This window comes from Heterodontus francisci, chromosome 3 (assembly GCF_036365525.1).
Source record: "Heterodontus francisci isolate sHetFra1 chromosome 3, sHetFra1.hap1, whole genome shotgun sequence".
Lineage (NCBI taxonomy): Eukaryota > Metazoa > Chordata > Chondrichthyes > Heterodontiformes > Heterodontidae > Heterodontus > Heterodontus francisci.
Window position 1 is genome coordinate 207056757 of NC_090373.1, and position 12849 is coordinate 207069605.

At 47.9% G+C, this 12849-nt stretch overlaps 1 protein-coding gene across 5 annotated transcripts in view; it reads right to left on the reverse strand.

Moving 5' to 3' along the window:
- abcc10 (ATP-binding cassette, sub-family C (CFTR/MRP), member 10) overlaps window positions 1–12849 on the reverse strand; it is a 505256-nt gene that overhangs the window by 274079 nt on the left and 218328 nt on the right. For all 5 annotated transcript variants that reach the window (XM_068028201.1, XM_068028199.1, XM_068028202.1 and 2 more), the window contains exons 15-16: window positions 11428–11771; window positions 6611–6780 (exon numbers count right to left, since the gene is read on the reverse strand). In XM_068028201.1, the coding sequence (XP_067884302.1) occupies window positions 6611–6780; window positions 11428–11771 (514 nt within the window). The remainder of the gene's footprint in view (window positions 1–6610; window positions 6781–11427; window positions 11772–12849) is intronic.

Sequence of the window (12849 nt, forward strand, 5' to 3'; positions counted from 1 at the left end):
CATGTCTCTCCTGCACACTAATCAACCTCTCTTTAAAAGCCTCCCACATATCAAATGTGGATTTACCTTCAAACAGCTGCTCCCAATCTACATTCCCCAGCTCCTGCCGAATTTTGGTATAGTTGGCCTTCCCCCAATTTAGCACTCTTCCTTTAGGACCACTCTCGTCTTTGTCCATGAGTATTCTAAAACTTACGGAATTGTGATCACTATTCCCAAAGTAGTCCCCTACTGAAACTTCAACCACCTGGCCGGGCTCATTCCCCAACACCAGGTCCAGTATGTCCTGTTGCAGGCTGTTCATATCATCCTCACTGTTTGCCACACATCCGAGTTTGGTGTCGTCAGCAAATTTTGAGATACTATTCTGTATTCCAAGATCCAAGTTATTTATATACAGGAAAAAAAGCAGTGGTCCCAGCACTGATCCTTGGAGAACACCACTGTCGACCATCCTCTGTCTGAAAAACAACCCTTTACTATGACTCGCTGTTTTCTATCCTTAAGCCAATTTTTTATCCAATTGAACACTAACCCTCCTATTCCATAACCTTCAATTTTGTTAACCAGCCTTTTACGTGGTACCTTAACAAATGCTTTCTTAAAATCCATCTCATCTGTCATCAACCTGCTTCATCAAAAAATTCAATTATATTAGTCAAGCATGATCTGCCTTTTACAAATCCATGCTGGCTATCTTTCTTCACTTCGTTGGCCTCCTTGTCTCGGGAGACAATGGGTAAGTGCCTGGAGGTGGTCAGTGGTTTGTGAAGCAGCACCTGGAGTGGCTATAAAGGCCAATTCTAGAGTGACAGACTCTTCCACAGGTGCTGCAGATAAAATTGGTTGTCGAGGCTGTTACACAGTTGGCTCTCCCCTTGCGCCTCTGTCTTTTTTCCTGCAAACTGCTAAGTCTCTTCGACTCGCCACACTTTAGCCCCACCTTTATGGCTGCCCGCCAGCTCTGGCGATCACTGGCAACTGACTCCCACGACTTGTGATCAATGTCACAGGACTTCATGTCACGTTTGCAGACGTCTTTAAAACGGAGACATGGACGGCCGGTGGGTCTGATACCAATGATGAGCTCGCTGTACAATGTGTCTTTGGGGATCCTGCCTTCTTCCATGCAGTTCACATGGCCAAGCCATCTCAAGCGCCGCTGACTCAGTAGTGTGTTTAAGCTGGGGATGTTGGCCGCCTCGAGGACTTCTGTGTTGGAGATGCGGTCCTGCCACCTGATGCCAAGAATTCTCCGGAGGCAGCGAAGATGGAATGAATTGAGACGTCGCTCTTGGCTGACATACTTTGTCCAGGCCTCGCTGCCGTAGAGCAAGGTACTGAGGACACAGGCTTGATACACTCGGACTTTTGTGTTCCGTGTCAGTGCGCCATTTTCCCACACTCTCTTGGCCAGTCTGGACATAGCAGCGGACGCCTTTCCCATGCGCTTGTTGATTTCTGCATCGAGAGACAGGTTCCTGGTGAATGTTGAGCCGAGGTAGGTGAACTCTTGAACCACTTCCAGAGTGTGGTCGCCGATATTGATGGATGGAGCATTTCTGACGTCCTGTCCCTTGATGTTCGTTTTCTTGAGGCTGATGGTTAGGCCAAATTTGTTGCAGGCAGCCGCAATCCTGTTGATGAGTCTCTGTGGACACTCTTCAGTGTGAGATGTTAATGCAGCATCGTCAGCAAAGAGGAGTTCCCTGATGAGGACTTTCTGTACTTTGGTCTTCGCTCTAAGATAGGCAAGGTTGAACAACCTGCCACCTGATCTTGTGTGGAGGAAAATTCCTTCTTCTGAAGACTTGAACGCATGTGAGAGCAGCAGGGAGAAGAAGATCCCAAAAAGTGTGGGTGCGAGAACACAGCCCTGTTTCACGCCACTCAGGATAGGAAAGGGGTCTGATGAGGCTGAATTGTGTCTTTCATATTGTCATGGAATGAGGTGATGATACGTAGTAGCTTTGGTGGACATCCGATCTTTTCTAGTAGTCTGAAGAGACCATGTCTGCTGACGAGGTCAAATGCTTTGGTGACATCAATGAAAGCAATGTAGAGGGGCATCTGTTGTTCGCGGCATTTCTCCTGTAGCTGGCGAAGGGAGAACAGCATGTCAATGGTGTATCTCTCTGCTCGAAAGCCACACTGTGGCTCAGGGTAGACACGCTCAACCAGCTTCTGGAGCCTGTTTAAAATGACTCGAGCGAAGACTTTCCTCACTGTGCTGAGCAGGGAGATTCCACGGTAGTTGTTGCAGTCACCGCAGTCACCCTAGTTCTTATAGAGGGTGATGATATTGGCATTGCGCATGTCCTGTGGTACTGCTCCCTCGTCCCAGCACAGGCAAAGCAGTTTGTACAGTGCTGAAAGTATAGCAGGCTTGACACGCTTGATTATTTCAGGGGTAATGCCGTCCTTCCCAGGGGCTTTTCCGCTGGCTAGAGAATCAATGGCAGCACTGAGTTCTGATTTTGTTGTCTGTACGTCCAGCTCATCCGTGACTGGCAGAGACTGGGCTGCATTGAGAGCTGTATCAGTGTCATTTTCCCTGGAGTACAGTTCTAGGTAGTGCTCAACCCAGCGGTCCATTTGCTTGCGTTGGTTAGTGATTTTGACCCCGATTTAGATTTGAGGGGGGGGGCGATCTTCTTGATGGTTGGCCCAAAAGCTCTCTTAATGCCATCATACATTCCTCTGATGTTTCCGGTGTCGGAGGCCAGCTGAATACGACTGCATAGGTGTTGTCAGTAGTCATCTGCACAGCGCCTGGCTGTTCTTTGTGCAGCGCTTATGGCTGCTGTAAGTGCTACGGATGTTAGCTCACGGGGGGATTTCTTGTAGTTCAACAGTGCAGTGCGCTTAGCGGCTATGACAGGTTCCAGCTCTTCAAAGTGAGTTTGAAACCAGTCTGCATTCTGCTTCACACGTTTGCCATAGGTGGTCATTGCTGAGTCATAGATGGCGTCTCTGATGTGGGCCCACTTGGTCTCTGCATCCCCTTTGGGAGTGTTTTGAAGGGCTTTTTCAAGTGAATTTAGAAACTTATTTAACAGCTGTGGATAAGAAATTCTGTTAGTGTTGATGCGCGGGCGGCCCTTCTGCTTGGAGTGATGTAGCTTCTTTGGTCTGAGTCTAACCTTGCTGCACACCAGGGAGTGGTCGGTGTCGCAGTCTGCACTGTGGAAGCTGCGTGTGATTTGAACACTATTTAAAGAGGCTCGCCTTGTGACGATGAGGTCCAGCTGGTACCAATGACGTGATCTTGGGTGCCTCCAAGAAACCTGGTGACAGAGTTTAGTATGAAAGAACGGTTGGTGATGCAGAGGTTATGATAGGTACACAACTCAAGCAGTCTCTGTCCATTCTCATTCATCCTTCCAATGCCATAGCGCCCAAGGCAGGAGGGCCATGAGTCATGATCGGCCCCAACCCTGGCATTAAAGTCCCCCAGCAGGAACAGGTGTTCGGCACTGGGGATGCTACTAATGATATTATGGAGTTCCTCGTAGAACTGGTCTTTAACTTCAGGTGGGGAGCAGAGTGTTGGAGCATAGATGCTGAGTAGATGTACTGGACCAGAGGCGGTGAACAATCGGATGGACAGTATGTGTTCCGAGCCATTTGAAGGTGGCTCTATCATGCTGAGCAAAGAGTTTCTGATGGCGAAGCCCACTCCATGCTGTCTTGGTTCTTCAGGATCCCTACCCTGCCAGAAGGTGGTGCAGTCTTGCTCTTTTAGAGATCCGCTCACAGGGAGGCGTGTCTCCTGAAGTGCTGCAATGTCCACATTGAGTCTACTGAGCTCGTTGTTAATGATGGCGGTCTTCCGAGAATCGTTGATTTGCGTAAGGTCTTCCGACAGGCCAGGACACATAGTTCTGACGTTCCAGCTTGCAAAGCGAAGGGCTGGTACCTTCTTTCCTTTTTTTGTCGTTCTGTTTGGTGCGGTGTTACAGTCCACTTTTCGGGCAATGACCTTGAGCTCCAAGCACCCATTGAAGTAGGTGGACTGTGGCAGGACAGAACCTTACTGACCGGGGGGTTGCCCGGTTTGAGGCGGGCGGTAGCTGTCCAGTGAGATGCGATGACCTCTCCCACTGACAAAGGCAACCCGTGGCGCCCAATCTCTACGCCAATTGAGCTGGACTTATAACCTGTAACGCTGCCTTCCATGTTGTTTTGGTCGCTGTGAGGTGACTATGGAGTGACCTCTCCAAGGCGCATGCCTGGGCAGATGTATGCAGGTTGTGAGTTGCCCAAGCGTCAAAACCCCACTCTCAGCCTTCCTAGTGGGGTCCAAAGGAGTGTAGAGCATGATGGGTATGGTTGGAGGAACTGCCGGAAACTGCCAAAGGTGACACATGACTGCCTTTGGGGTTCTGCTCCGGATTTTCTGTTCGGGTTTACTCCCTTAGCCTTGGTCTCTCCCGAGATGACCACAAGGCAGTGGGGTTGTTAGGGCCCCTGCTCAGGGATAGGTGAATGCCAGTGGGAGGAGGTAGGGGGAAAGGGGGGGGGAGGGGCAGCAAGGGGGAGGGGTGCGGTGGGAAGGGGTGGAGGGAAGGGGGTGCGAGGGGGAGCTGGGAAGGGGGCTGCAGGGGAAAGGATGCAGGGGAAGGGGGTGCGAGGGGAAGATGGTGCGACGGGGGAGCTGCAAAGGGGGTGGGGGGAAGGGGGTGCGAGGGTGATGAGCTGGGAGGGGGGGCGCGAGGGGGATGCTGGGAAGGTGGAGCGGGGGGGAGGGGGTGGAGGAAGGGGGTGCAGGTAATAAAACATTTCATCAGCTGTTTTATTACCTGACTATCTTTAATGATTGGGTAATTACCCCTAATTAAGGGTCACTTCCTGCCACAGTCATAATTACCCGTGCGACGGGTGGCCCTGTTGCCACATGGGAAGTATGGCACAAAAACCGTATGGGCTGCTTCCCGGCTCTGTGGGCGGGGGGTGGGGGGGGGGGGTGGTCCCTTGTTCAAAGGCACTTATGCTTGAACGAGGGACTCTGCGTTGGGAAGGGGGCTGGCCCCACAGAGGACCACTCTGCTGTCCTTGCTGCTGACAACCCTCCGAACCCCCGCAACCCCCACCCCACAAGGCCCCTCCCACCCTGACCTACCTGAAGCCTGGTTGTAATGCTGCGCCTCGGTGTCTGGTCGCTGCAACTACAACAGCAGCCATCGCCTCCGTGGTGGAGCTGCCGCTGCCAGCCTCTGATTGCCCTAGGGCAAAACCTCCGGCGATGGGGAACTAAATTCTTTGGAAGGCCCACCGCGTAATTGGCACTAAATTTGGCAAGCCTTCCGGAAAAGAGGCGACATGGGAATCTCGGCGTCAGTTTCCCCCAACATCAAGACCCCCGCCACCAGCATAAAATTGCCCCCAACGTTTCAGGTCTGTGACCTTTCTTCAAAACTGGCAAAGCTCAGAAATGTAATAGGCTTTGAGCAAGGGAAGAGGGGCAGGAGGGAAGAACAACAAAAGCGAAGGCATGTGATAGCTATGTACCAGTCCTGATGAAAGGTGAACTGGATTTTTCTTTTCACAGATGCTGACAGATCTGTGTATTCCCAGCACTTTGTTTTTATTTCATATTTCCAGCAGCTGCAGTGTTTTGCTCTTATATTTTCCCTGTCTTAGTTCAGAGAAAAAAACCTTAAAACTCACCAACCAATCATCTACCTGCTCACCTAATTAATTCCTCTGGACTTCAGCTCTCAGGTCTCATTGTCTCCTGCTCCCTCTCTCAGAATGTTCCTTGTTTTGTAAAATACCGGAACAGCACCTCACTTTGACAAATGCATGATCAAAAAAACTAAAGGAATATTACCCTTGATAACTAGAGAACTAGAAAATAAAGTGGAAGGAAGGTTTGCTACAGCTAAACAAAGCCCTGATTAGACCACATCTGGAGTAATGTGCATAATTCTAGGCAATGCAGTGTCGAAAGAATGCAGCACAGATTCACCAGAATGTTACCAGGGACTCCAAGGGTTAGATTATGAAGAGTGATTACATAAACTAGGCTTCTATTTCCTGGAACATAGAAGGTTAAGGGATGATTTGATTGAGGTTTTTTTATTCATTCACGAGATGTGATTGTCACTGCCCATCCCTAGTTGCCCTTGGTGGTGGTGAGCCTCCTTCTTCAACTGCTGCAGTCCATGTGCTGATGATAGTATACCCACAGTGCTGTTAGGGACAGAGTTCCAGGGTTTTGACCCAGCAACAATGAAGGAATGGTGATATAGTTCCAAGTCAGGATGGTGTGTGACTTGGAAGGGAACTTGCAGGTGGTGGTGCCCTTGTCCTTCTAGGTGGTAGAGGTTACGGTTGGGAGGTGCTGTTGAAGGAGCCTTGGTCAGCTGCTGCAATGCATCATGTAGATGGTATACATGGCTGCCACTGTGTGCCAGTGCCGGATGGGACACTGCTCAAGCTCTGTCCTGAATGGCGTCCAGCTTCTTGAGTTTTGTTGGAGCTGCACCCATCCAGGTTCGAGAGGAAGTACTGTGGGGATAAGGTCGGACAGTAGTGCTCTTGAGCCCAAGGTTTAATCATGCTGTATATCTCCAAGAGCTGTGGGAATAAAACCATTCCAACTTACCAGGATTCCCACGTTTCAGGCTGTGCTCAATGACAGCAATAACAGCAATGGAAGTCACCACGGTAACGCCTATCATCTGTAGCCTGATGTCGAGCCACTGCACGGCGGTATTGCCAGCGTAAACACAGCGCTGGTTCACCTCAAGGCGACGACTATTCTCCTCCTCAAACCTGAACATACCACCAAGAGCAAATTTAGCAAAAACCATACCAACTGATTGGACAACAACCCTAACATTATAAAGAAATGAACTGGATTTAAATGACAGCAACTAGGGGCCTCATACCAATAGCATCCTGGCAACAATACTGGAAGGATGGGGTAAATGTTGAAGGAGGCCTCTGGGATAAAGACTTGCCTGTAGAGCCTGTACTGCCCTGACTCCTTGGAGTGTTTCAATGGACAGTATAAACCGGGGCAGGGGGTCAAACTCAATTTACATGGTGGGCCTGGTGCAACATGGCATGGGCAGATTCAGCAGAAGATATGTGGACACACTAGGGTAGAATTTGGGCATGAAACAAGCTCAAAGTATACAAATTTCAGGGCTTGGGGTTCAAAACCAAAACTGCATCATCAACACGGCCTGTACCACACTGTCCCTTGCTGATTTAAGGAGTCCCTTGAGGCTGCTTATAATCAGCAACAATTCAATTTAAATATTCAAAGAAGGGCCCCTTTCCAAAACACATAAAAAACTGTCAAGAACTGGGTGTGCAGCTTACAGCTAGTTTCGTCAACTCTACAGCAGCTAAAACACGGGTACTTAAAGGGACCTCTGGAGGCTGCTGGACAAATGGTAAAGCTCCCAGGTTTGCAGGAAGTACTGGGCCTTTAGCACACACCACCTTATTCCACAGCCCTCTCTCCCCCTGCCTGAGCCTTCATTCCTAACCCCCATTTCCCAATCTCTGACCCACTCTGAGCCATCTTCCAAACCTTTTTTGCCTGTCTCCCTTTCTACGAGGCCCCATCCCCTGAAACCCAGTACCGGTCATCCGCTTCACTGACCCTCAGTTCCCTTCTACCCAACCGTGCACACTCTCTTCACCCTGACTCCCAAAGATATTCTGTACCTTACCCATCTTGTACCTGAGCTGGAAGGTCCTGACAGTGAATTCACCACATTGTTACTCCAAAATTCATTTACAAAAACTTAAAAAAATTATTGAACCAAATGATATAACTAGCTTATAACTAGCTACCAAATTCATAGCCATGAAAAATGCATCACAGACTGTGAAATCTCGGGTCCTCTGTGAAATCAACCATTTTGTGAACTTTGCATATGTTATACTGATTGAAACAAGGTTAAACTCGCTGATTGGTGGATGAGGGAGGGCTTCCAGTGCAGCTTTGAGAGTCACAGTCTCAAGTGTTAGCTAACAAGTGAAAATGCCGGAATGAGCAAATCAGAAATGGTCACAAGCATTACTGCAGCACATTGAGTGAAAGAATTTGGAAGACAAATTCTGCAGGCCAATGTTGGTACAAGCTGCAAAATTTTGTTGGATCACATATGGTGGGCAACGGATCAGTGCCATTTCCAGTCTGAAAATTTGATTACCCAAAGTTGTGGGGAGATGGTGGTGTTGTGGTAATGTCACTAGACTAGTAATCCAAAGTCCCAGGCTAATTCCCTGGGGACAGGTTCAAATCCCACCTCAGCTGCTGGTGGAATTTCAATTCTATTAATTAAAAATTTGTATTTAAAAAAGTTAGTCTTAGTAATTGGTATGAATTAGTATTTAGCATTACTAGTAATAGTGCCTTAAAAGTGAGATAGGAAGAGTTCAGGGCCGGCATGTTCCTGTTAGATTGAAGGGCAAGGCTGGCAAGTTTAGGGAACCTTGGTTGACGAGGGATATTGAGGGTCTGGTCAGGACGAAGAAGGAGGCATATGTCAGGTATAGGCAGCTGGGATCAAGCGAGTCCCTCGAGGAGCATAAGGGATGCAGGACTACACTTAAGTAGGAAATTAGGAGGGCGAAAAGGGGCCAAGAGATTTCCCTGGCAGATAAGATAAAGGAGAATCCTAAAAGATTCTATAAGTATATTCAGAGTAAAAGGGTAGCTTGGGAGAGAGTAGGTCCCCTTAAGGATCTGTGTGGTAATCTATGTGTGAAGCCAAAGGAAATGGGCGAGGTCGTAAATGAATACTTCTCGTCTGTATTTACCGTGGAGAAGGTCATGGAAACTAGTGAGCTCAAGGGAGGGAATAGCGATATCCTGGAGCATATTAACATTACAAAGGAGGAGGTGTTGGAGGTTTTGAAGCGCATTAAGGTGGATAAATCCCCAGGGTCTGACCAGGTGTATCCTTGGATGCTATGGGAAGCAAGGGAGGAGATTTCTGGGGCCCTGGCAGAGATTTTTGTATCATCGTTAGCCACGGGTGAGGTACCGGAAGACTGGAGGATAGCTAATGTGCCTTTATTTAAGAAGGGCAGCAGGGATAAGCCAGGGAACTACAGGCCGGTGAGCCTTACATCAGTGGTGGGAAAGTTATTGGAAGGGATTCTGAGAGACAGGATTTATATGCATTTGGAAAGGCATGGTCTGATTAGGGATAGTCAGCATGGCTTTGTGCGTGGGAAATCATGTCTCATGAATTTGATTGAGTTTTTCGAGGAGGTGACCAAGAGGATTGATGAGGGCAGGGCGATGGACGTTGTCTACATGGACTTTAGCAAGGCCTTTGACAAGGTCCCGCATGGTAGGCTGGTCCAGAAGGTTCGAACACATGGGATCCAGGGTGAGCTAGCAAATTGGATACAAAATTGCTTTGGTGATAGGAGGCAGAGGGTTGTTTTTCAGATTGGAGGCCGGTGACCAGTGGTGTGCCACAGGGATCGGTGCTGGGCCCTCTGTTGTTTGTCATATATATTAATGACTTGGATGAGAATGTAGGGGGCATGATTAGTAAGTTTGCAGATGACACCAAAATTGGTGGTATAGTGGACAATGAAGAAGGTTGTCTAAGGTTACAACAGGATATAGATCAATTGGGAAAGTGGGCAAGGGATTGGCAAATGGAATTTAATGCAGACAAGTGTGAAGTGATGCATTTTGGGAAGTTAAACCAGGGCAGGACATATACAGTGAATGGCAGGGCCCTGGGGAGTGTTCTTGAGCAGAGAGACCTTGGGGTGCAAGTACATAGTTCCCTGAAAGTGGCAACACAGGTAAACAGGGTGGTGAAGAAGGCGTGTGGCATGCTTGTCTTCATCGGCCGAGGCATTGAGTGCAAGAGTTGGGACGTCATGTTACAGTTGTACGTAACGTTGGTTAGGCCGCATTTGGAGTACTGTGTGCAGTTCTGGTCTCCACACTACAGGAAAGATGTGATTAAGCTAGAGAGGGTGCAGCAAAGATTCACAAGGATATTGCCTGGTTTGGAGGGCTTGAGTTATAAAGAGATTGGATAGGCTGGGTCTGTTTTCCCTGGAGCGAAGGAGGCTGAGAGGGGACATGATAGAGGTATATAAAATTATGAGAGGCATAGATAGTGTAGATAGCCAGAGTCTGTTTCCCATGGTAGGGGTGACTAAAACTAGAGGGCATAGATTTAAGGTGAGAGGGAGGAGGTTTAAAGGGGATCAAAGGGGTAAATTTTTCACACAAAGAATAGTGGGTATCTGGAATGAGCTGCCTGAGGAGGTGGTGGAGGCAGGAACAGTAGTGACATTTAAGAGGCCTCTGGACAGGTACTTGAATGAGCAAGGCACAGAGGGATATGGAATTAATGCAGGCAGGTGGGATTAGTATAGATAGGCATTATGGTCGGCATGGACGCGGTGGGCTGAAGGGCCTGTTTCTATGCTGTACCACTCAATGACTCTATGACTCTAAATGTGGAGACCAAAACAGCACACAGTATTCCAGGTGCGGTGTCACCAAAGCCCTGTACAATTTTAGTAAGACTTCTTTATTCCTGTACTCCAATCCCTTTGCAATAAAGGCCAACCTGCCATTTACCTTCCTAATAGCCTGCTGTACCTACATGTTAACTTTGTGCGTTCCTTGTACGAGTACACCCAAGTCTCTTTGAACATCAACACTTACCAGTTTCACACCTTGTAAAAAATATTCTGCTTTTCTATCTTTTGACCAAAGTGAACAACTTCACACTTCCCTACATTATACTCCATCTGCCATCTTGCTTCCCACTCACTTAACCTTTGCAGCCTCTCTACATACTCCCCGCAGCTTACCTTTCCACCGAGCTTTGTACCATCAGCAAACGTAGATACATGACTCTCAGTCTCTTCATCCAAGTCATTAATATAGTGTAAATAGCTGAGGCCCCAGCACTGATCCTTGCTTGCGGCACACCACTATTCACTGTCTGCCATCCCATGAACGAATTAAGAAAAAATCACTCCCCACTCCACTCTGGGTTCGTGGTAAATACCCAGAGTGAACTGGAACTCAGCCATGCAGACCAAGAAGGTCTCAGATTTTGACTGTGTGCAATTCACAGGATGACAGGAGAGATGTTACAACTGGCCTAAGCATGTCTGGGTGAGGGTGGTGCAAATTTGGCAGGAAAAGCAGTCCTGGTGGCTGCCCAGGTGACCCCTGTGACTCTGCAACAGTCAAATTAGCTGCTAACACTCAGGTATAAAGAGTAGCCATGTGAGTGAGGTACAACTGGTACACCAACAAGACTCAGTGCCTTTAGGCAGGATGGGAAGGAAAATTATGTTGACTTATAGATATTAAAATTAATTATGGACACTTTTTCAAAACTTGCGAAGAAGGAACTCTCCTGGAAAATTGAGTCATATTTTCTCACCATTTCACAAACAGCTCACCTAGGAACTGCTCGCGATGCCCTGATGGTGGTGAGGCCAGTCAGTGTCTCGGAGAACTGTGAATAGATCGGTGACAGTGTGATAGCCGCAAGACGTTTGAGCTCCCTTGAGGTGAAGCGGTAGTAGCGCTGCATGTAGAAGTAGAGGATAACCAATGGCACTAGAACCAGCATGATCCAGGGAATACTGTAGCTAATCATCATCATCGTACCGATCAGACCATACACAGATGCCAGGAATATATTGAGGATGAAGGGTAGCGTGTCGTCTACACTGTAGATATCAGACGAGAAACGGTTCACAATGCGTCCAATAGGTGTGATGTCGAAGAACGTCACGGTTGCCTGAAAATAAAATGAAAAGCAATGAAGATCATTTTCGTTTTTGTTCCAGTTTCCTTCCCTGATGGCTGAACAGTGAGTTGGGTATGCTATTCGATCATGGAGTAAATCACAGCCAGCTCCAAACTGCCCTCATCTACATGTGTAGTATACTTTGTAGAAGGAAGTTACTGCACAGCAATCAGAAACAGGGATCTGGTTTTGCCTCACCATATCACCACTGCAGCAGAGTTTCAAGAACTTTGCACATCGCAGGGTTCAAACCTGCGATACACTGCACTGTCCCATGCACTCCATTTGTGCACTGATTTTACATTTTATCTTTGTGGGGTATTTGGGCCAGTAAACGGAGTGCATTGTAAACTGAGTGTAAAAGTTGGGAATTTGGTGAGAGTGGGAATTCAGGAAAGGGGAGGGAAAAGGAGGTCATAGAGAGATACAGCACTGAAACAGGCCCTTTGGCCCACTGAGTCTATGCTGACCATCAACCATCCATTTATACTAATCCTACATTAATCCCATATTCTCTACCACATCCCCACCTTCCCTCAATTCTCCTACCACCTACCTACACTAGGGGCAATTTTCAATGACCAATTTACCTATCACAGTCTTTGACTGTGGAAGGAAACTGGAGCACCCGGCGGAAACCCACGCAGTCGCAGGGAGAACTTGCAAACTCTACACAGGCAGTACCCAGAACCAAACCTGGGTTGCTGGAGCTGTGAGGCTGCAGTGCTAACCACTACGCCACTGCGCAGCCCTTATATCTCTTTGTACCTTCTTTGCTTTGTACCTTCAATTCTTGTGAAGGTTTGTGTAAGCTTGAGACAGTTAAGTATTTAACATTTTTGTTCAGTGTTATAGTGCAAGTTATTGTATAGAAAAAGAAAAAAAACGTACAAACTAAAATGTAGATCTAATTAATATAAATAATCCAGAGTGAGGTATGGCAGAGCAGGTTATGTGTCTGTCTGCAGTATATGGCAGTTTGTGAGATTGTCCCGAGTGAACACATCTACAATAGACGTCTCCATCTCAAATCTCTCTGGCTCAGAGTCATTGAGCTGGAGTGTGAGTT